General features: G+C 38.5%; 2 protein-coding genes across 3 annotated transcripts; one reads left to right on the top strand and one right to left on the bottom strand.

Moving 5' to 3' along the window:
* The first annotated feature begins 450 nt into the window (after positions 1-450).
* On the top strand, positions 451-4,657 carry LOC149017743 (uncharacterized). Its single transcript, XM_089152067.1, has 5 exons — positions 451-560; positions 1,019-1,074; positions 1,186-3,507; positions 3,645-3,750; positions 4,056-4,657. Exons 1-5 carry the CDS (start codon positions 452-454, stop codon positions 4,655-4,657), a joined length of 3,195 nt encoding a protein of 1,064 aa, XP_089008193.1. The 5' UTR covers position 451.
* A 2,413-nt stretch (positions 4,658-7,070) lies between these two features.
* LOC149017744 (cholesterol 22-monohydroxylase CYP90B52-like) lies at positions 7,071-11,785 on the bottom strand. Of its 2 annotated transcripts, none has more exons than XM_089152068.1 (7): positions 11,411-11,785; positions 10,728-11,052; positions 10,473-10,625; positions 10,136-10,390; positions 9,874-10,045; positions 9,663-9,769; positions 7,071-7,763 (listed from the first exon to the last, which is right to left on the bottom strand). In XM_089152068.1, exons 1-7 carry the CDS (start codon positions 11,611-11,613, stop codon positions 7,518-7,520), a joined length of 1,461 nt encoding a protein of 486 aa, XP_089008194.1. In that variant the 5' UTR covers positions 11,614-11,785; the 3' UTR covers positions 7,071-7,517. The 2 variants fall into 2 exon arrangements, with proteins under 2 accessions (XP_089008194.1, XP_089008195.1); XM_089152069.1 differs by having other exon boundaries at positions 7,584-7,763; positions 9,658-9,769.
* Positions 11,786-24,954: the final 13,169 nt, after the last annotated feature.

Consider the following 24,954-nt stretch of genomic DNA (forward strand, 5'->3'; position numbering starts at 1 on the left):
AAAACCCTTTAATCAAAACTTTTAGTTGAATGAGTTGAAAATCCTCACCAGAGGATAAAACAGACAAGCAAAGTATAATGGAGAAGACTTGGAAAACAAGCCCTTGGGAGTTCTTGACTTTGCTTGAATTACAATGAAAGTCAGGCACCCAAGGAATCGTTCACGTCAAACTTTCTGCTAAATTCTCTACTAGCTTTTATTGCTTCTTGACAGGACTCCCCACCTCTCCCATCCACACTGAAAGAATCATCTCACCTGTTGTTAATGAAAATGTGTATCCACTCTGTAACTCTTTATCTTGTGGAAATAAAAACCCAGAGCAGAACGAAGAGAATTCTTCCATTTGCGAGCTTGAAGAATCCTTTACTTTTGCCGTTTCTTTTCACCTTTGCATTTGCATGGGGTGGGAAGGGAACTAAGAAGAGAATTCCAGTTCCAACTGAGAGAGCAGATGGCAAGGAGATCAGATATGTCTCAGAAGCTGTTGGATGATCTAAGGATGCGAAAGGAGAAGATGGCAATGTCTCATACATCAGGCTACTCAAACCAGACGCCCAGAGGTGAGTGAAGATAAACCTTCTGTATTAGAATCCACTGAAGAGCTATTTACGAACACGTCTTTCAAATATGCTCAACATTTTGGCGTAGCTTCCAAAAACTTGTTCTAGCATTCTTACCTTCAATCTGTCAGTTCAAATTTCCAGGTTAGTTCAAATATATAGGAATGATTTTCCACTATGGATGAAGGAGCCAATCATTATAAAACTAACATGCCCAAAAGTAAACCAAACCCTTGAACAGCTTTGAAGAACACCATCAAATTTTCAAGTGGAATGATCCAATTCAACAAACTGTGCATGCCTAGCATTTTTATTCACAGTAGCTGGACCACTGTAACTGTCTTGGTTAGGTTTGCCTCCATAGAACTCAACAGTGGTGAAAGCCCATATTGGCAAAACCTTACCACACAAAAATCACTAGTCAATAGTTTTCACTGAAAGTTAGATTGACACTGCAGGTGGGAACTCCAGAAAACCCATGCAAGGATCACGAACAGCATACACACGTCAAATGGTGATCTCTTGCTTTACTCTCTCTTTTTTACCCCATGTAGACTTCGTTTCCCTTTACCTGCTAAGGTATTAAGTGGACTTGGTGTATATTAGGTGTGTTATTTTGTTGCAGGCTAGTTCTACAATGGGAGACCAGAATAGATGGTTAAGTACAACACATAACAGGCCCGCAATCAAAGAAGGAGCTTCAAAAGAGATTGTTCTATCAGGGAGAGCTCAAACCTCTCGACATATTGGGGATCTATCAAGGGCACTTGCTTTTGCGCTTGAAAACAGTGGCACAATGAGACAATTAACATCCTTTGGTAACCCGATGTTGGGTATCCTACATCACATTGGGAGATCAGTAGACGTGGTGCAAGTGGGCAGGAGCAGCAGCAGCAGCAGCAATTTAGTAGTCAGGAATAGTACTTCAAACAGTCATTTCCCGACTCTTTCTCATCTCCACATAAAGGAAATATCAAAAGGTGCTCAGAAGTTAAACCAGATCCTCAATTCCTGCTCCAATGGTCTTAGTTTTGATAGATACTCCATGGATATTGGAAAGGAACTACTAAAGGGAGCCATGGAATTGGAGGAGTCACTAAGAATGCTTGTTAACCTGCAACAAGAATCTGAATACACAATCAGTGCACAGCAAAAACAACGAATCAGATTACTGGAGGATGAAGATGATGAGGATGAGAGCACTATCAAAGTAATCAATCATAAGCAAGTGAATCGTCCAAAGTTCTCCTTCGAAGGGCCCACCAGAAGCTCTCTTGGAGATGCGCAAGAGGTCACAAAGGCTAGTCACCTTAAGCAACGATTACTTTCTCTATCAAACACTAGAGAAACAGCTCAATTCAGTTCCAATAACCACATTTCAACCACGTCTTCTGGTTCAGTGTCCCACAGGAGATCAGTCAGCCACGGTCTAGATTCAAGCACTCTTACTGCATCGTCAGAACCCATGAAGCATTCAAATGCATCTCACTCAAAATCTGGGAAAGAGCGAATCCCAAATGTTATTGCAAAATTAATGGGACTTGAAGAACTTCCTCCAAACACAGACCCAAAGAATGGGGCAGAGAAAAGCAAACCCTTGAAACCAGAAAAACTAATGACAGAGGGAAGGGTCAAAAAAGAAGAAAGGGCTCTTATTGAATACAAAAGTCCATCAGAAAGGAACCAAACCCCTTGGCCATACAGGTTACAAGCAAACAACCATTCAACTCAACGGGGCAGCCTTGGTCCTGCAGCAGAAAAGTTCCTGGTGTCTCACAACGGCAGGCTTGAATTTGTGTTTCATGATGAAACAGCACACTTGAGGGGCCCAAATTTGAAAAATGTGACTTTAATGTCAAACTCAAAGCCTGCTGCCAAGACCAATAGACACCAGATGAATACAAATCAGTTGAGCAAAATTAGTGGAATTCAGCAAGACAAATATGGAAAGGAGAGGAAGGAGGAGAAACCAAATCCCAAGGATTGGAAAACAACATCGAGAGGTGTAAATGGTGAACCATTTTCAAATCACTTTCCGGTACCACAAGTGAACAAACACCTACAAGCTGCTGATTATAAGCACAACAAAGGACTTGATAAACAACATCATAAAAGCAGGTCTCAGCAGAAAAATGCAGAAAATTTTTATACATTGATCAACCAACAGAAGGTCCCACATAAAGGTGGATCTCAGCATCCCCAACAGTTTGAATCTCAAGGAGCGATGCTTCATGAGGACGAAAGGAGGAGGCACAACACAAAAAGCAAGTCGCAAGTGAACAATCCCAAGGGTAGGGGAAAAACGTCGGAAAATGCACTGAAACCTAAGGATTGCACAACAAATTTGCAAAAGAAGCTTCCACGTACCAATCATGTCACAGCTGGAGAGAGAAGCCCCAAAGAAGCTTTTGACAAAAAGCTATCTGAAGAATCTCGAAAGAAAAGCCACAACAATCTCATCAGTGATGGAATTACCACAAACCATAAACTCATCATTGATTCACTGGATGAAAGTTCAGAAACACAAAAAGCTAATGATGCCAAAAGACTAACTTCTTCTCCACAACACATGCTTTCAGAAGCCATGCGAGTGCAACTAAGACAGGAGAAGATTAGTAAGAGAGACATGCATAAAAGAGTCGACTCCCAAAAGAGAGATGGAGAAGTTGAAGAAGTGCTGACCCAAAAAAACAGATCAACCAACAACACAGGTCAGCCCTTAAAGCAACAGACTTCAGTTTTACAACAACTAAAGCAGAGAAATGTAGAAGCGACTCACAGCACCAAAGAAGCAGAAATAAGCATGTCCAGGAAAGCAAACGCCAGTGAATCAATGAACTTGGTACAACATGAAAAAAATATGGAAGCTACTTCCACCTTCAACAATCCTGTAGGAGACAGCCGTCAGAATCAGAGAAAAATGGATGCAACAGCTCCACATACCATTGTAAGTTACTATTTCTTCATATTCACTAGATTATCCTAACACTGCAATGTGGAGCTTTTTTTTCTTCCCATAGATATGCTTATTATCCAAATCTTGGTAGCCTACTAGTTTCTCAATTTTTGTCTTCTGCAATGCAGATGAGTGACGAAACTTCAGGAGTTTCAAGATCTCTCTTAGACCTTGAACCCATGGTTGACAAAGATGAAGCAGTGCCATCCTACACCATGTTAGTTCAGCCCAAAGGTAAGTAAAACTGAGATTCCTTACTCACCAAACATCTTAATGAAACACACAAGTAGGGCCATAATTATCCTCTGAAATTTCCACAATCTCTCATCCTGCTGCTTATTGAATTGTCCTTCTCCAAACTTTCCCCTGAACCTGTCAGATGAAGTCACCACTAAGGTGTCCAATGCTTCTAGACAGCTATGTCTTCAATTTGCAGACAGTTGATAAAATCAATTTTTTTTTTCAAAACAGCATGAACCTGTAATCTAACGAATTGAACAAATCAAGCTGAATTCATGCTCAATGTTTTTATGTTACAGTTCCAGGTGAAAATGGCATGCTAGGTATCTTTAACTCCTCCCACCTGGATCAGCATAAAAGTACTAGGGAAAAGAGTTTGCTAAAGAAAAATGAAAATCATCTCAAGCAGATACTACTGAGAAGCCAGATATTCCTCAATACAGCAGAGGCATTTTTTGGACTTCTGATTCCCATTGACATCCTCCATTCCAGTGTCAAAACATGCAATGATGATGATAACAAGATAGTTTTAGACAGTTGCTATGAAGTAATGAAAAGAAAAGGCAGAAGAGAAGAGCTCACATCTTATCCTTTTATAAGGATCTCTGTCAGGAAAGCGAAGCTAAAAGGCTTGGATGATTTGGTTACAGAGTTGCATGAAGATCTTGAAGAGTTGAAATTCCTTGATCAGGATGCTGGAAATAAAAATGACACTGCCCTTTACTTACATAGAATGCTTGAGAGAGACATTCAAAATAAGAATCCAGATTTGAACTGTATGTGGGATTTCGGATGGAGTGAAAAGATGTTTGGTTATCTTGAAAAAGTAGAAGTTATACGGGATGTGGAGAAGTTTGTACTCAACGGTCTCATAGATGAGATTCTTGAAGATATTGTATAAGTAACCATAATGAAACCGAGAAATAATCTTTGAGTAGGCTTGGTATTTCGTGTGTTAACATATCAAAGGAACTTCTGAGGATACTTTCCCCCTTTTTTTCCTACTGTACACTTCTGCAAGAATGCAAGTCATGATAATTTTTGCTTCTGTTCTCCATGTACAAGTAATCACAAATTGTACAACTTCCAAAAATCAATGAAGTTCTTCGGGCTATTCAAGTTTGATATCCATCCGTTTCCACCATTCCCGGTTCTCCCAATCCTTGGACAATTGTGCGACTTTCTGGGCAGAGGAAAGGCCAAACTCGAGAAACTCATGAGAAATGACGTATAAGAAGAAAAAGGAAAGAGAATCCTTCTCAGGTCTCCGGTCACAAACAGATTTCAAAACTCAAATATACATGCACTCAGAGAAGAATAAAACAGCACACAAAAATTACAAAGATGTCAAAGCGGCAAAATCATTTCACAAACAGATTTCAAAACTCAAATATACATGCACTCAGAGAAGAATAAAACAGCACACAAAAATTACAAAGATGTCAAAGCGGCAAAATCATTTGATTCAGAAAAATGATGCAAAAATTTATTCCTGGATAGCACAAAACGTGTTACAACTGTTACTATTTCTGACATGAAAAAAGAAGGAAAAAAGAAAGATATATATCATATTGATAGGGCCCTACAAATCTCAATTGATCAAACACCTGAACCAGCTCTTGGCAGCTCAGTGATTAGCTCAATACACTCACTCAAAAGCTTCCATATGTTGGCTGTAACAGTATGTGACCTAGTTGGGGGGGGGGGGGGGAAGTTCATAATGCGAGCGATAAAAACATGCTCAGGGAGCCCAATGGCCGGTCTCAGCCGACTCAACCAGCTCCCATCAGAACGGCATCAAATATGTCATCTACAATGGATAGTAAGATCACCATCTGCCTCCAAATGAAGCACGGAATAAGAACCAAACATTTCAAGATCCAAAAAAGAAAACACACATCCTTCTCTAGCGCATCGACTAAAAACCACAATGATATGGAAATCTATAAGGGAATAACAATGTTAGAATCCAATTCAAAGCAAGAGAAGTAAATTGAACTCATAAATCATTACCAGAAAATCACAATGACATGGAAATCAAGAAGGGAATAACAATGTTAGAATCCAATTCAAAGTACACAAAGCAAGAGAAGTAAATTGAACTCATAAATCATTACCAGACACAAAAAAAAAAAAGGTACAAGCGAACGAAATATATGAATTTTCAGTTTCTGATAAATTGCGGGAAAAAAATGAAACAGTTGATAAAATTTATAGAAAGAACAGCGGAAGAGAGTGATCTTAACGATTCAGTGGAAAGAAATCTTGAATTAAAAGGTCCCAAGGGGTTCGATAGCGACCGATTTTCTTCAAAGACGCAGAAGAAACTCAAAGGCTAACAGAAAATGCAGTGACATTTTCTCAATGCTTTCTCGTCTTCGCGGGGAAAATGGAGACGGCAAACGACGCAAATGAAGAGTAGAAACATTTACATTTTATATAAGTGCTTCCGTTGTGGCCCATGTGATGGGTTTATAACTTGGCCAATCTATGGGCTTGGGAGATGCCCATGAAATACAAGGCCCAGCCCATTGTCCACCTACGTTAAAACCTTAAACATTCCCCCCACCCCCATGAAATACAAGGCCCAGCCCATTGTCCTCCTACGTTAATTTTTTTTTTCTCCGGTAAACAACAATCTTATTCAACACGGGCAAAGGGTGGGGAGGAACATAATTCCACCATCACGTGGAAGACGGCTAATCTTTTGGGCCAGAAACCGAAAGGGCCTTCCTGGGTAAGAGATCTGCAATTACATTAGAACTCCTAGGAATAAATGCAGTGATACAATGTGTGAAGTTATCCATTAAATAATGGATATCTTGGATCAGAGGATCCACTACATTGGGGTTGAATCTCTCCTTCAAGGTACATGATTATCTGCTTACAATTTTAATTGAAACCATACCTTCATTGTATTGTTTTTGAAGGACCAAAACATGAATATGATCCACCAACCTTTGTACCAATAAAATCGTCATTCAACAGGAGAGACCGAGAACTTCAAGGACTAAATAGTGTTCTTTGAATGGGTACTCAACATGTATGAGGAGACTCTCATGTGCATGGTCACACTTTGCATGCATGTTGATGGCGTCTCAAGCCATCCAATGAAAAATAAGAGGAGCGCAAAGCGTCGATGGCACACGAAGCGCATACGGAACGGACACAGAAAAAAAAAAAAAGAAACGGGTGTCTTTTACCACATGTATTTGTTTATTAAAATTAAATAAGTTCATTTTTGGTCATCATTAAACTAGTCCCGAAGATAGATAAATACATAGATAACAAATGTTTTGAGTAAGTTCTTCTTCTTGATGCTTGATGATGATGATGATAGATACATAAACATTAAATCTTTTCTCCTATTGAAAATAGACAATTATACAACTAGAATCTGGAAAATAAAACAGAAGCTCTATCACTATTAAAAGATAAGTAAGGTTCCAAGTCCAAACGAGGCCTAGAAAAAAGGACAAACGAAAATTAAAATGTTACAACAAAGGACGTGGTCCTATGAATCTTTGTAGTTAATGCTACAAATCCTCTTTTTCGGGTTTCTCGATCATCTCTACATTCCTGTGAGGCGAAATCCGCAGACCTTCAATAGAGAGGGATGGATCGAGAGAGAATCAAGCAATGGCGGTGTTTCCTTTGGATTTTCTTCTCGTCTCTTTACATGCAAAGAAGGATAACTGTTTTCTGTCGTTTGATATCCCACTTAGAGTCTAAGAATGAGAACTGAGCTTTCATGAGTATAGTTATTCTTGCAAGAGGAGTTCATGGTGATTATGGCGATGGATCTTGATTGGAAGACCTTTGGGGAAGTCGACGAATGGATATGCAAGAGGATGATCAGGTTCTGCCAATTCCCAATCAAAATTGAGAACCAAGTGGTGAATGAACACGGCCATCTCTAGTTTTGCAAGTTCAGAGCCCGCACAGAGTCGTGGCCCACCACCAAATGGAATGAAGTAGTTGCTCGTCGTCGTGCTCGGACCAATGGTCTGCACATCTCATCACAATACACAGAAATGAAAAATGAGAAAACAGTGTGATATATAGTATATAATTTTGAGCTACTCAGGAGAAAAGTCTGAACCATCTATCTGTGGTCTGTGCTATCTTCACATCTCTTCACAATATAAGGGTAGGGCACATGTAGAGTCAACTAAGAATCTCATATTTGGTTCATTTTATTCGAATTCAAAAGTAATCCACACCCTTAATATATAGTGAAGAAGTGTGAGAAGATGACACGTCTCTATCCTAGCCATTAGAAAATCTGTACTCACAAAGAATGGAATATATTTGATTTTATATTTTTATTATTTATTGACTTCACTTATAATTTACAACAATATACGTTAATAGCATTTCATCACTTTTCCTTAAGAAATGAATGATTCTAGATTTTCTATCTGTTGTCAGGGTAGAAGTTTATGTTCTATTATTTTCCTGGCATTTCTCTCCAATACACATTAGAAGGAAAACTCACCTGACAAAAATGAGACTCGTTAAGTATTCCTTCTGATGTATAGTGAAGAGGCATGCAAAGAGCACAAAAATCTACCCATATGGTAGAGGATCCCACCCAAGGTAAGAAATATCATTTCGGTCGGTGGTTCGCCGGGTGGCGAAACAAACAAAAACCTGAAATGTCGGCAATATTTCGCCGATATTTCAGGGGTATTTCAGTTGCTTTTAACAGGAGATTGAGAACCAAGGCGTTATATCCCAGGTTCTCAACCCCAATATGCTGATGGTTCTCGTGCTCAACAAAATCTGGATTGCTAAGAGAGGAATTTGCAAAATCGACATCGATTCCTAAATCTGCTTCTGCAATTTTGAAACGGTGAGCCCCTTATTTAAATTTGCAACTTTGCTGAATTTCTCTTGCTCCTGCAATTTCTTCTTCTTTTGATATCCCATCAGTGGTGGATTGAAAAAGAGGAGTTCAAAAATCTAGATCGCTAAGAGATGAAGCCAGTTTAATCGATATTTGAATTTTCTTTTGTTGCCGATGCTAGATTGTTGGGTTAGTTGTTCAAGACAGAGAAACCGAAAGATGAAGACATAAGAAGAAGAAGAAGAAATTGCAGAAGCAAAGTTGTTGAGTCAGTTGTTCAAGACAGAGAAAAATCAGAGATCTAAGGACATACAAATGAAGAAGAAGAAAAGTTACAAAACCAAAGATTTCTATGGACGATTCAACGATTTTTTCTCGACATTTCGTAGGTCTTCGAAGGGTATTTCGGCTTGGTGACTGCCGAACTAGATGAATGTCGATGAGTTTCGGCCGAAATTTTGCTGAAACTTCCCACGGTGATCCACCTCAGATGAAACTTCTGCGTTTATCCAATAAGAAAAAAATCCCCTCAACCAAATTTTTTTTTTTTTAATTTCATCTATCTTGATTTGTGTTTGACCCACTTGTACCACTAATGCACGTGCATGCGATATCGCTAATAAGCTTTAATCATTTCCTTCCGAAGTAAGTCCATTGGCAAGAGCGTTACTTTTAATAACTAACAATAATTGAGAAAGAGTAATGAATAAATAAATAAGCTATTTTAAGTTGCATTCGGACTTTCGGAGTATAAGGACCTGTTTGTTATCATGACTGATGGGACCTAGTTCCGTACAAAAATTATAAATTATACTCATCAAGTAGGGACAGACAATAAATCTGCCCAAACGGGCCCATACCCCCTTGGAAGGTGTCTCTAGGAAAGATACTAAGATCTAATGGTTTTACTGATGTGTCAAATCAATCAGAAAAGTTAATGGTCTGGATATGAACTTCCTGGTGGGGCCGGGCACTTTGGAATGTAGAAGAAGATATAGAAAAAGCTACAGAACAAAAGCATTAAACGAGGCAATTAAGAAGGTAGACATGACCTGACCTGCCATCTCCATGGATTGAACTGTTGAGGTTGGTCAGTGATCGAAGGATCCAGATGAACTGCTGCAAAAACTGGAAGAACTTTCCACCCTTTTGGAATGTCATACCCTTTTTAAGACAACACAAACAAACAAAGAATGCAATATTTTCAGAAAAATCTTTAGCTTTTAAATTAATTAATCTCTCTTTGTAATCCTCTTTAACTTCTCTACCTTGGTATCTAACATCTTTGAGAGCTTTTCTGTGAACGAATCTAACCACGTTTCCGAGCCTAAGTGTTTCATTAATTACGCATTGTGTAAACTCCATTCCTTTGTAATCTTCCCAATTCAATTCAAAATCTCCAGATTGTTGCTTGGCTTTTCTGATATCTTCGTGTTCTTTCTGAAAAATGGTAGAATGAGTAAGAACTATTATAAAACAGAGATTATAAGATGAGACAATGACCTAGAGTAGAAGATTATCCGATCATACCCTCAACTGTTCAACTGCTTTAGGGCAGCCTTGTAGGAAGTAGATAGCCAAAGAAATTGCAACAGAAGAAGTTTCATGACCAGCAAAAAGCAAACTCAGTATGAGATCGAGAATCTGTTCAGTAGAAAGATTTGAATTTTTCAACACCCAACCGAGTAGATCATCTTCCATTGTCTCACACTCATTAACATCATTCCTCTTCTTGATCCTCTCTTCCATTTTACGTTCGATTACTTTCAGAATCGTCGTTCTTGACTGTTTTATTCACGATAAAATCCTGAATTTAATCTCCAAAAATATCTAATCAATTAACAGAGCAATGAATCAATCACCATACCTGTAAGGCTTTCCAGTATGCTGTACCAGGAAAATTCAAAGGCGCAGAAATAACTCCTTTCATGAACGTAATGTATTCTCGCTTCAACTGCTCTGTTTCTGGCTTCCCTGGATCCATGCTCATGATATGTTTCGCCATTAAATCGAAAGTAAACTGCGAATTAATCAAACAGTTAATCTTCGAACTAATCCTTCAAATAAAAAAAGTTAAAAAAAAAAAAAAAAAAGTCAAAATAGGTCAGAACTCAAAACGTACCTTCTTTGCTTCATCCTGAGCAGAGAAAAAGCAATTCTCCTTCCAAGATCGAAGAACCAGCAAGGTATGTCTCTCGACTTCAGGTAAAAGGTAAGTTCGAAGCCTGAAATTACTCATGAAATTGAGAGAGATCATTCTCATATCTCTGTGCATATCTCCTACCAGAACCAACATCGACCATTTTCCAAGAATCCCTCCAATGCTTCTTGGATAACTGCATTCGAACAATCTTCCTTCGTTCTGCAATATGTATCGATTAAGCCCTGCGTCTGCGGATACTATGGTTGGTTCTCCGAATAGATTCGATTTGTATATTTTTCCAAACCTGCAAAAGTTATGTCCAATAATCTTCAGCCACATATGCAACAAATGAAAACCTTAACACACAGGATCCTCTGTAGTCGTTGGATCAGTCCATGTTTCAGTACATTTAGAACCATAGGATAAGAATTTTCCGATCTGTGCTGACTAACTTCTTTAACTATAGGAGTAATTAGCGTTATGCTGTCGTCGGTTTTGCTTGTTGGATTCATTTTAACTTAGTTAGCAGCAAATCGACGATAGAGATGGTTTTTAGATCTCAGATTCGCATTGAAGACACCAGAGGAATCTCGGAAGTTCTTGCATTCCGGCGAATACTTCTTTAATGGTCGGAATTAGAAAGAGGAGAAAGGTGAGAGTACCTGGATATGTGCTTCTCCATGAATTCTCCGGTTGAAGTAGCAGAGTGAGGCTTCAAAAAACCGATTGTTTCGCCGAGAAAAGGCCAACCATAATTTCCCGGTGGAAGATTATGTGTTCTTCTCTTGGTTCTAATAAGATTCCTCGCGATAATGAGAGAGACAATTACTGCTGGAAGCAAGAGTAGAAGCTCTGTTATAGACATGGAAAAGAACTGAAAGAGGTAGCTCTGTTATCTTTCTGATCTCCTGAAGCTTCTCTGTAGAGCTCGAAAAGAAAAAGATTCAGTTCTCGAGCTCGAAACGTCACTTGGAAGTTACTTGAAACTTGAAACAGCTGGTCTTGTAATGAAGAAACGAAACAGTAGGTCTGAACTGAACTGATCGAGCTGAGCTACTTTTAAAGCTTCTCTTCTTTTCCTTAGTGCTTTGCCACGAAAAGTTCACTTCACTCAGTCTATGTTGGTTAAATTACGAAAATAACCCTGCATAGAGGTACTATATCTATATCACTCTATGTGAGGTCACCTTATATTATTACTTAGTTGTGGAAATTACTGTTTTGATGACAACAAAGATATTCGGCACACGTGTTTAGGGAGGAATCCGAGCTACACGAGCTCACATGAACCAGGAAGAGCAGGTGGGACCAGACTAAGATGGTAATTAAAACGGTCAGTAATAGAAAATCAGACCAGGTTGTTGACCGTGCCCCTGCAAAACTGTATTATATGGATTTTGGTAGTTTCACGAAGTCAAGCAGTAATAAATCTTGACCCATTACCTATGTTGACCATTCAACCCCTAGTCGAGATAGGGTAAGTTAGGCCGTGAATTCTGCTACCGTAGATACGAAACGTATTATTTTGGAAATGTTGAGAGGACCCACCATTGATGGTTTCTTGGAAGGATCATCTATGCCAGCAAAATCAGATCAATCAGTAAGTGTGTTGGACGGTGGAAAAGAACGCATGCATTCATTACTCATTAGTGGGACAGAGAGAGAGAGAGAGAGAGAGAAAGAAGAGTACAGCCTGCAAAAGGGTGGTTGGACCAAGGGATGGGGTGCTTTCCTACTAGAGAGCCAGTGAGGTCAGCTTTTGACCAAGATCATTTCCTTTTATTTATGTTGGGTCCCACCAAGTGGTCGGCCATAAATTCCATGCACGTGTGCCTCATTTTGATCGGAATATCCATTATCAATTCCCATCCACACGATCAGAACCGATGATTATATGACAGATAAGGGAATGCTTATCAACTATGTGATTATCGTCATTTCATTCGGGTCCCACAATAACAGATACCTTTATGCCGCCGCTGAGCGGGTCTTGGGTCTATCTTGCAGTGCCACGTGGACATAATTTATTGGCTCTCACGTGAAACTTTATCCATACAAAAGGGAGGAAGAAATTGCAGCTTGAGAGAGGGAAACTTCAAGAACAAATGGAATCCCTAATGGTGACACGTTGGCAAATAAAGACAAGGTGGGGAAACGAGATAAGCATGTTGGGAGGCTAACCACCCACACCCGTGCGGCTAGAGACCCCGTTGAAATCGACAGTTGAGAGTTGAGAAGACGTGTGTCTGGTGTAGTGACAGCGTAATGTGCGTAAAGTGGGTCGTACCAATCATTGCTCCCATTGGCTAATCACAATCTTTGCTATCAACGACCACGCACACGTGTATCCTGAAGACAGGCCATATGTGGCGGCAAAATGAATGCTCACCCCCGTCTGTGCATTTTAGCATAGTCCCCTAGCCCGACCCGAGCTTCTGTTTTACGGTTTTACTTTTACTTTTACCCCTGGACTGATAATTGATATAGGCTATAGAGTGATGGTCAGCTACGCCGCCATTTATGACACCGGCATTGACTTGGTCATCCTAGTATATAGTATATACATTTACGTTTACGTCCCTATGGAGCCCTAGTCACGCCGTTACGGCAACGCCGCGCGCGTTTAAGCTTGGTGAGAGCGTGCGTGCGCTTTGCAAGTAGGAGTGGAGCTACGGTCCCCTACGGCCTGCGACTAATTTCAGCTACACTCGCGCACGCTGCGTGCGCGTACTGCGTTCACGTGGGAGTTGCGACAGCGTGACACTTGCATTTACTACTTAGGGATCTTAGCAATACCATAGCACTCCAGGATGGATGTTGTTTTTTTTTTTTTTTTTTGGTAAAGAAAAGAGGGATGTAGTAGCGGCGTCCTAGCGCCCCTCCGCTACGCAATGTTCAGACTTTTTATCGAGTGCGACCTATGCAAACATTAGCCCTATGCACTACCAACGCAAGCACTGGCCCTGTGAGCGGAAATCGGTAGCATTCATGCCCAGGTCAAAAAGCACATAACTATCCAATGCAAGAAACAAAGGAACAGAGGGGATTCAAATCTAGAACATTAAGTTTACCAAACAACTTGGAAGTGAGCTTAGGACCACTAGACCACCAATCCCGATGGTAGATGAATTTTGCTCTAGTTTTGTATAAATGTGGTTATCAAAAGTCATGATCGAAACTGGAATCCGATCTAAAATTTACGTGCATTTGTGAAAAAAAGCCGAGGTACAAAGTACATTAGAAATGGTTGAAGGCTACCTACCTACCTATGCTGTGCACCTCTCCCTACTTGCTTGCATGCATCATCATCATCATCTTTGACAGTACCTTTGACATGAATGTCATACATGACTTTGACTCTCCAAGCCATCAAGCCATCAGATGCATCAGCTCCTCTTGGTCTTGGTAATGGGGATTTGAACCCTTCTTTGGTCAGTCTGTGTGTCAAATACTTTAATAGTGATGGAATTAGTTGGATCTAAAACCATAAATTAGATTGATTCCATTAAATGTATAACCCAAACAAATTAAAAAAAAACCCAACACGGAAAAAGAAAAAATTCAATCTCGAGTTACATGGGACGACTAGAAGGGTCGTGCTTCAGTGTTGTGTAATTACTGAACAATACAGTGCAATCTATAGTAATGAAACGTAGGCTGCAGGTGCTGCACATTAAATGCAGCACCCAAACCAAATCCAAATATATCAATTACAGAAAATAAAAAAAAAAAAAAAAAAAAAAAAAAGACCTAAGTAGAGACATGTAGGAGTGCATTTTTACTAAGGTATTTGAACATCACCTCATTATTATATGGATCAAATAAACCTTGGGTTTTCACCACCAAGATACTACTTATTTCAAGTAACTTAAAAAATAGAGAGTAACCATCTCAACTTTATATTTTTAAAATTATTAATTATAAGAAATGTGTAGAAAAGAAAAACCTTAGCCCCACTCCTCCTTCCTTTTCTTCACCTACTCCTAGGAAACTAACCAACCAAATCTCTTGAGCAAGTTGGATTCCTCTCTGCACTACATGTATACATGATCCAATTCAACTCAAAGAGAATTCCAATATGATATTAAATATCTTATTTATATAAATATTACAATTCAGCTAGTAGTGGATGCATGAAGATTAAATAAAGATCCCTTTTCATGATTCTTAGCCTATTAGGTTCTTCTTTCCTGATTCTTAATGATGAGTACTTCCTTCCTCATAGACCCATATGGCTTTTTATTTGCTTGTTGGGTTGAGTTGAGGTGTCTTTAAGAGAGTTGGGTCCATTCTTCCCTATATGTGGATGGTTTATAAGGTTATTTAATCATTAAAGGAAAATCCTGACATACTGTGTAACCTTTGCAAACAGATGTAAAGGGTGCCAAATAATTTGCAACAGAACCTAGTTCCATTCTTCATATTATATTATTTATTTCAATCTCAATAATGGATAATTTAATATAATAATTCCTAGAACATAATTCTTTCGGGTTTTTTTTTTAATCAAATCTTATTCTCTATTCTATCTAATTAAAAAAAAATAATACCAAACGGGGTTGGTCCAAGTGGTAAGCAGCTTGGTCTGCTTAAGCAAGGTTCCGATATCGAAACCTTGTAAATGCAAAAAATCCCCGTTAGAAGACTCACCACCATAGCCAGGTGTGAGACCCGGGTTGAACACCAGATTAGTCAGGGCAAAGCCTTAGAAACCGGGGTTGGCAATCCAGATTAGTCAAGGCAAAGCCTTGAAAACCGGGGTTAGCAATCAAAAAAAAAATTTAAAATAAATACCAAACACGTCATGAAAAATGTCAAAAACTGAGAATGAGAATTGATACAAAAAAAGCCCAAGATTTATTTCATTGACACAAATCTAATTTAATGAGTCAAGAATGACTGCATAGGTAGAATTAATGTAGCACCAACCTCTATATCTATACATGTTCTTCAATCAGCATTGATCACAACAACTAAAGGTCCTCTCCCTGCCATGATGGCATTGGATTAATGATGATAGATCATAGCTCAAAAGCAGCAAAAAAGTAACACCAATTAATGGATAATCTATATACTTAGTGGGAGAACATCGATTAATCGAGAAGCAGCATCTTTCTAAGTGTCTGAGGTATCACATTGGCACATTAGCTAAAGAGAAGGTTCATGCATTATGCCTAGGAGTTCTTCATGCACTAAGGGTTTCTGGCTAGGTAGAGATACCACCCTAGACTTTAACTACTACTTAGCCTAGCATATATGGATTAGCAGCTTAAAGTTGAAGGAAATGAAAGGGGAGATTAGAAAGAACCAAAATATTTTAGAAGTTGATATCCTTCTGGAACCTGCAAACTTTATCTATGAGGGTGATGATCATATTCTGCATTTCCCTACCCAAATGAAGAAAAAGAAAAATTCTTGAGACCTTTTAAGTATACAAGCAAATCAGAGCTATAGGGAACAAGTGTAGTGTCTTTAGGGGTTGGAGGTTTGGATGGTTTAATATACAATAATGATTATATATTGTGGATGGAAGATCAAAACTACCCTACTAAACTGTCACTGAGACCCTAAACCATCCTAGGAACCCCTAAAATGCATTGTTAATCTACCCACTTATAGTATTGATAACTGCATTACTAGACACACCCAACTGTCTTGAAGCACTATAGAAAATCAAGCAGGATTTGTTTCTGGAGCTAATGATGAAACAGTTGGGGAGCTTTGTATGTAAAGAAACCAAATAGAAGGAAAAAGGAATTTGGAAACTCAATGGTTCATATTGATCCACAACATGCATCTAACTACCATAAGATTTTGATGGGAAGTCAAAGGAGATTGGTTTATGTTGGTAACAATCATTTGCAGGAACCCTCCAGCACGCCTGGTCCCTGCCCTAACTGTAAAGATCAAGTAGAGAAAAGTGAAAGATACCCTCTTCCATTCCTTGTTTGAAGGCATGCTTGGGGACCAAAGTGGTTAACTTGATTTGGTCTTTAAATGCATATGCGCCCATGAACATGATTGAATGATTGATTGATTATAGTGTTACCTTTCTCATATATTTGCTATTTTTGGGATCAGAAGAGGTTAAAAATGAGAAATAAATATCTCTTCTTTAAACGCATATGCTCCCATGAACATGAATGATTATAGTGTTCCTTTTCTCTATGATAGTTTTTGTTTCAGAAACTGTCAAAAAGAAGAAAGCAGGATGCATGGAGCAGGCCGGAGGCAAATGAGATGAGATGTAGTTGAAACAGCTGTTGACATCATCAAATGTCATGCTTGAGCTGGCTCTATTGGACTGGTTGTTAGTAGTTTATTATAAAACCAGGTTGAATTGAAGACTCTGAACCCAGTTTAAATCATTATCAAGTTCAAGCAGCAAGTTCCTTGCTGGAGATGCAGAACTTTACCTTACAAAAGCTAGTTAGAAAGGTTCCCTCCTTGTGAGTTTAATGGTTTCTGTTGGCCCAAAAGAAAAAAAAAATTATGGTTTCCCACTCGAAGAGCCTCTTTCTATTGATAATTTTTTGGGTCAAGACTCTTTTCTATTGATTCTAGCTTCACGGCTAAGATGACTAATACAGTTTTAAAACATGGAGAAGAGCCCCTACCCCCCCCCCCCCCCCCCCCCCCCAAATCAAATATGGTTGGATTACATTTCTTCAGTCAGGCATGCAAAACAATAGAAAGGGGATGGGAGGGTCATAAGTTAAGCAATCCTATCCCCATTTCACAATAGAGCAACCTCACCCTCCTGAAAATGCTTCAGAAAAATGGATAACAACCAATATAATTCACTGTGACTAATATCAATACCTTGATAACCATCTTCCTTTTTTCTTATGACAATTTGAAGACAATTTTGTGGGTGAAAACCATACAGTAGGCAACTGCCATACAATCCCAAATTTGCTAGCAACTGCCTGATTTGGACAGCAACAGTACTGTCACTGTATTTTCAGTATCACGACTAATAAAACTTTAGTTCCTGCTACAATGCCAGTTTCTGTCAATTTTGAAAGTGAAAAGCATCCATTAAAATGCTCCATGGAAGATCTGCTCGAGTGAAGTACCCATCTTTAAACCTGACAGAAATACTACAAACTGGCCACCATGACAAACAAATACAATTGGCTTGGACCTTGAATGTAAGGCGTCTACGGTTGTCAGTTATCACAGATTTGAGATTCAAGATTGTAGGGGAAAAAAGAAATCATAGCATCAACTCCTTGAAGCCGGTGAGTGTCATTCCTCGAAGTTACTTGTAGAAGCTAAATGGGTAAAAGGGCAAGCAAAAACCTCTCTTTCTGGCACAAGTGCAGAGCAAACAACCTTGCAATTCTCAATAAGAAATTTAATGTTCACATTGACAACGGTAGCAACAACCTTCTCTCCCTTTTCCTTGCCAATCTCCTCTGTCTAGAAACATGCAGGAAAGTAGGAACAAGGATACTGAAGCATATAACAACCACTAAGATTCGGAAGTGTTTAAAGTACAGTGTCACATAAGAGGTCACTACAAGCACACAGAATAGTAGAGCCCATAGGAAAGCCACAATGACATCAGCCCTGCATAAAATCAACAGAAATTTTTATACTTGTATACAAGGATAAAACCCTCTTCGAAGTTTTGAGGTAGATAATAGTACATGAGAAACTGGAGAAGTTTTCCGAATATAAAAATAAAAGTAACAATACTAAGTAGTGATCCACGCAGATGAATACAACACTTGCCTAATTATAACAACTGAAGGAAAGTGTGCAGAGGAAAAAAAAGAGAGAGGTAGATACAGTACATGAGAAACTGGAAAAAATTTCAGAATATATAAACATCAGCAACAATTCTCCTTCCTATTTACCCGATGTGAGTTTTCAGAACATATAAACATATGCAACAACTCTTTCCTATTTACCTAAGGGGCACACAGTTTCAGGCATTTCTACTTCTGATCAGAACTGCTACCCAAGGTCTTCAAAAGTTAATTTTAAAAATTCAATTTTGGAGCAAAATATAAGGAACATAAAAAATAACAGGAAGCCCTCGGCCCTTTTTTTAATCAAAGATGAGAGGAGGAAAAAATGGAGCATGTAAGAACAGGATAGATTTTCCACTACTCAACAAACTTGCTTCGTTCAATTTGTTGACTCGCTCCTCTAGGTATTGTTCCAGGTATGACCTCAGATAAAGCCTATGGAAGTGCAAGGATCCAAGCAGATCCCATTTAGCTGAAATCCTCTTGACTTGCTAGGCTGTGCCTCTTTCCCCTTACCTTCGTCTTTTCCATTTTTTCCCATTTAGCCAATGTGAGATCCATGCAGCCGACCTTATTAAATCGGATTAAACCAACATTTTTTTTTTTGACCATTCAGTCTTCTCTTGATTTAACAAAAACCCAAAGAGCAACTAGCCTAGCCACACTATGCAAGTCCATATTCAACAACATCAAAACTAAAGGAAGAAGGACAATGTCCTCAGCATCAGGAAATTTATCAGCATAGAACAGTAACCAAAGTTGCCTATGCAGCATCTTGGCATCCAGGCACTTTGTTGGCGCCCAGGCACTTGGTGTCACCTCACTTTTTTCCCGCAGTCCATTGCCCTGAATCACCAAGGCACAGTGACAATTATAGTGGTAAGAGGTCTTTTTGAAAATTCTCATTGAAGGACATGTCCTAAAAAAAGCGTAGTGGGATGAAAGCATCATAGCAACATTTCTCAAAGATCAGTTACTAACTCATTATGTCACTTGGGTGCACCAGGAAGTCTATGTATTCTTGAATTCAGATTGTCAAATCAGATCCTTTTGAAATGCCAGCGCACAACCCAAATGAGGTGGTTTCCTCATAACTTCTAAAAGGATCTAACTATATTTGGTGAAGCCTGATTACTGCCGATCAAGGATGTTTGGCAGGCCATTTTGGATCTGAAACCTGTCCAAATGGGCAGGGCAATATCAGTGCCAATTTCCTGAGTTGTCAAGGGCTAGTCTAGCTCTTTGAGTGGATATGCTGTGGGCCCCAAACAATTAAGTGGTGCTATGGTCTTCTACTTGAGTTTAGGATTCTTGCTATTTTGTTATAAATAGCAGTTCTCTCTATTGAGATGGGCAGCATGAAATTAGAGCTGTAAGTGTTTTCTATCCACAGCAAAACCTAGCTGTCACTTAGACAGGATATAGGCTTCCATTGGAGTGAACCAAGTAAATCTTGTTCGGTGCATGCAGTTCTTCTTCTGTTTTTCTTTCACTGTGTTCCTCTCTTAACATTAATGTCCACTGATTGTAAGAGGGAACAGGGAGGGGCATACCATCTTGCAATTTTCTCAGTGAAATAGAAAGATTCTGGGTAACCAATGGGTTCCCTATTCGCTCCAGATAAAAGCCCTACTCAAACATCTGATCATTAAATTTTGCCTCTTACAATTCTCTAGGATCCCGCAAAATAAGGATCCCCCTAGTTGTACACCAGACTGACAAGAAACATAACCAGTTGAAACAAAAGCCCAAAATATTAGATACAACAGAAAGTCAGAAGGCAGAAGAAATGTAATCCTCGTGACAATAGATCATGGAGGAGAAGAAGCTTGAAAATCACCATAAATCAAGGGGAAGAATTCTGGACAGAACTTTGATTTTCCAAGGCAGATGCAACCTTAGTAAAGTAATATCCCTGTCAATGAACAGGAAACTGAATTCCAGCCTATTTTCCATCAAAATGACGAGTTGGTGTAGGAGGCAGAACAAATTTTAAACTGATGAAAACAAAACCGTAGAGAATAGGATGCTTGACAATCACAACTGTTGAAGGGGGAAGATGCTTCTCAACAACTTGATTGTCCAAAGCAGAATCCACCTTTTCTATAGCAATAATTCCTGTAGATAAACCTTGATTAAGATTTTGATTCCCAAAAAGAAGGAAAAACATGAATATTTAACCCTCACCCTAAACCTTCTATTGGATTACAAAATTTTAAGAGCAGGTATCTGCAAATGATTATCCAAAGACGATGAAGACAACAAAATCTCCATGACGTATTATCTTTTTCTTTTTAAATGGGACAATGCCAACATGGTTGAAGAACTCTCGAGATCTTGCTGAGATGATGTCTGAGACGAGACGATGTGCCTATTACATAGGGTCTCAAGTCTTGACACTCAGGATGTAAACTTGTAACTATGATCATTGAATTATCATTTGAACTATGAACATGTGTAATGCATTAGACTTCGTTGAATTTTCCAGTTGTGTTCAAAAGGGTTGTGATAAGAACCCACGAATCGAATGCAAAACTGATATTATTTAATTGATAGAATAACAATGAACAATGATAAACTGGTTACAATGGTGCTAGTCACCCCCACAGCACATTGTTGCCCCTCAGCCTACGGCTGCCCAAACACTCACATAAATAATCTTTTTCTACTACTCACATCTTACCCCTATTTATAACCCCTAATCAACCCAAATCTCTCTCATTCAGTAGTAAATATTCTGCAATATTCTGCCTATCCCCAAATCTCTCTCATTCATTAGTAAATATTCTACAATGTTATGCAAATCATTCACAATATTCTACCTGTCCCCAAATCCTTCTTATTCAATAGTAAATATTTTGCAATATTCTGCAATATTCAACAACCTCCTTCTCAAGACCAGATCTGATTGATTTCCCTATTCAGCAACCTCCTTCTCAGGATCATATCTAATTGTCTTCCCTAGATGTTGTTCGCCAAATCCAGTTTTCTTCTTGTGCTTGCGAGATACACACGAGATATAAGGGGCCTATCAAGTTGAAATAGGTTAAACAGCAAGTTGCAGCCCCAAATGAGCCCTAATACTCCTCAAGTTTGAGCCTTTAGAGGAAAAATGCTCCACCAACTTGGCTAGGTCCACCAAGTTTTCAAGCCTACTCTATTTTTTTAGTTGGCAAGGTGGGCCTCGAGATCGATATCTTCAACCATGTGTTCCAATAGTATATTCCTTTCAAGAAAATTGTCCTTGCTATCAAACTACAAGAGAGAGTTTCTAGTTCCACCCTAAAGTATGGCCAAGCAAACTACAAACAACAACAACAACAAGCCTTGTCCCAACTAAATGGGGTCGGCTACATGGATTATTGCCTTCCAATCAATTCTGTTTGAGGCCATGCTAGATACAAGGCCTAAGCTACGCATATCCTTTCTCACCACTTCTCTTAAGGTTATCTTAGGTCTACCCCTAGCTCTTCTAGCTCCTTCAATCTGAATGATATCACTTCTCCGTACAGGGGCATTTATAGATCTCCGTTGAACATGGTTGTGCCACCTCAAATGACTTTCCCGAATCTTATCACTTATGGGAGCAACTCCCAAACCAACTCTAATATGATTATTCCTTATCTTCTCCTTCCTATTTTTGCCACCCATTCATCTTAGCATCCTCATTTCTGTTACACTGAGTTTGTCTATACGATTATTTTTAACAACCCAACATTCTACACCGTACATCATAACTGGTCGAACGACGGTCCTATAGAATTTTCCTTTAAGCTTTAATGGAATACGTCGATCATTCAAGACCCCCGACGCACCTCTCCACTTCATCCACCCTATTTTAATTCTTTGGGAAACATCATCCTCTGTATCATCTCTTTTATTTATGATTGAACCTAGGTTTGAAGGAACGACCAAGTGGTAGCTTCTTCAAAGCACCTATAAAACTCCATTCTCCTTTAGTGTAAGGGAAGTCATGCAATAGCTACACAACCATCTATAAACAAAAATCACGGTGCAAATTTTGGTCGAAAGTTAGGTTTCAACCTAGGAAAAAACCAAAATCCCAAGGTTTCAGCTGAAATTTTGGTCGAAACTTGATACTTTTTTTTTATTTCAACCCTAGGTTTCAGGCCTTGTATGACCTCCATTTCATTTGATTTATTGCCTCCTACCTATTTAAAGCATAATAAACACAATGGAACTAGTATTTTGCCCAAAACCATTGAAAATTTATCGTTCAAATATATAACAAATGACTAGTTCCGATAAGTACAAACAGTATTGCATATAGGCATAGAATCACAGCATACATGAATTGTTTGATATAATGGTTACATATACAACAAGTCAACAAAATACAATGACCAATTAAATCAAGTGACAGTGTCTTACATATATTAAGTTGAAGCCCATATATCATGTATACGTGTCTTTTTTCAAAATACATAATCTTAAAAATAGTTTTTAAATAAAAAATTGAAGAAAAACATTCCAACTAGATCAAGTGACAGTGTCTCACATATATTAAGTTGAAGCCTATATATCATGTATACATATGTATTTTATCAAAATAAATATTTTTTAAATTATTTTTAAAATAAAAATAAAAATAGTAGCAAATAATAAAAAAATAAGTTTAACAACACATAATCATAGATCATAGTCCTAGACTAAACATATATTAATTTTCAAGGCAATGCAAGATCATTTAAGGCATGAACAAAACAATAATAATAAAAAAATGGGAAGTTTGGAAATGTTGGGTATGGCTCATGCTTCACATTCTATTGCGCTAGAGTTTTCTTTGCAATTGTTGTGGCTTAAGAGGTGTTTGAAGGCTACAGAATTGTGGAAATTAGGTGAAAATGGGATAGAAATCAACAAAAAACAAGGAAAAACAAGTTGGAGTGTTGAAACCTACGAAATTTAGGTCAAAACTTGCTAAATGGCCGAAATCTGCAAAATTTCAATCGAAACCTATGATTTCGATGAAATCTTGAAGGTATCATTTCGATTTCCGAAAATGTAGTGATTTCGGTCAAAATTTCAACCGTTTCGATCAAAATTTATTCCATGACAAAAATGACTTTCAGTCCACAAACCAAATACTCAGAAAAGGCTAAAATTACCAAGCAATTCCCATCTTTCCTATTTGACAAACTCAAAGAAGAGTAAAGGATCCAAAGAGTAAAATAACTGCACTTGATTTGTGAGATGACCTAGTACTTCCTTGACCAGAAAGAAAAAGAAAACTGAACTTATTAAGTCCACATTCCATAATACAGCTTGAATTAAAGTTTTTGTTACATTTTGAATTGATATCTTGGTTTTGAAACCAATTAATGCAACCCCAGTCTTTTGACCCTAAATTTAATCATAAGGCCCACTAAAATAATGGATAAATCAGTAGTAATGAACAGTTAAATTTCATAAATATTCTTTTGAAGAGGGATGGATATCCCAGCAGTGTACAACCCTATGTATCCATCTCTCTCTTTCAAAAAACAAAAAAAGGGTAGCTGAGAACAGCCTTACACATGCTCAGGAAAAATTAGACGCTCCTAAATACCAAATAGAAACTAAGATATTCTAAAAAATAACAAAATAAAAGCTTTCTAATACAAAATTACAAACTACAAGTGTTTATAATTCAGCCACATGCAGTCATGCATGAATACTAAAATAGAGAGTAACTTTTAGAAACTTTTCCAAAACTGTAGATGCAAGTGGATCCCATCAAATCATCTAATAATATACTAACTAAGACCTCCAAAAAAAGACACTGTAACAACGTTCACATTACAGTACACATGAACAGTGTTTTGGCCTCTTTTTGTTCCTTCCAGAAGACCAATTGGCTGAAGTGAACTGGTCCAATTGAAGCTGGTTCTGTACTGCCCAGGTTCCACAGCAACTTGAGCATCCACCCAAGCTTTGATCAGCATCCACTGAACACCTAACAACACACCAGGCAGAAACTGCATCCCACAGCCAACTAATATTGAATCTTACAGAGCAAAAGCAGTAAAATCACACTTTATTCATGATAAAAAGTAAAAACATATGAACCAATGGCTGGTTCTAAAACTATATAAAATCTCCAAATATGACCCCTGAGACCTAACATGATCGGGAATAGCCTAAACCAACTAGTAGTCAGACTAATTACCTGACTGACCCATAAAAAACTTAAAAATAACTGCTAAACTGACAAGCACCTCCAACTGTGCTTGGAGTAGCACTTGACATAATGAAAGAAAATCAACACATGAAAGGTGTGGACATATAGATTCCAATTCCATCCTGAGTGAGGACACAAAAACAAAATCAAAAAAAAGAAGAAGGAAAAAGAAGGGGGGGGGGGGGGAGTGAAAACAAAATTCTAATTAAATAGGAACTCCAAAGTAGAGTGAGTGAGCCTCATTCCTAGGGGAACTTGGAATTCT

Source organism: Hakea prostrata, chromosome 4 (genome assembly GCF_041222555.1).
Source record: "Hakea prostrata isolate BN-2017 chromosome 4, UWA_Hpros_2, whole genome shotgun sequence".
Taxonomy (NCBI): domain Eukaryota; kingdom Viridiplantae; phylum Streptophyta; class Magnoliopsida; order Proteales; family Proteaceae; genus Hakea; species Hakea prostrata.

Excerpts from the sequence above, each read along its gene's own strand:
- LOC149017743 (XM_089152067.1), top strand. The coding sequence starts at position 452 with ATGGCAAGGAGATCAGATATGTCTCAGAAGCTGTTGGATGATCTAAGG. Across the intron at positions 1,075-1,185 it reads CAGCATACACACGTCAAATG|GCTAGTTCTACAATGGGAGA; the intron begins GTGATCTCTTGC and ends ATTTTGTTGCAG. Across the intron at positions 3,508-3,644 it reads CAACAGCTCCACATACCATT|ATGAGTGACGAAACTTCAGG; the intron begins GTAAGTTACTAT and ends TCTGCAATGCAG.
- LOC149017744 (XM_089152068.1), bottom strand. The coding sequence starts at position 11,613 with ATGTCTATAACAGAGCTTCTACTCTTGCTTCCAGCAGTAATTGTCTCT. Across the intron at positions 11,053-11,410 it reads ATGGAGAAGCACATATCCAG|GTTTGGAAAAATATACAAAT; the intron begins GTACTCTCACCT and ends TAACTTTTGCAG. Across the intron at positions 10,046-10,135 it reads AAGCAGTTGAACAGTTGAGG|AAAGAACACGAAGATATCAG; the intron begins GTATGATCGGAT and ends ACCATTTTTCAG.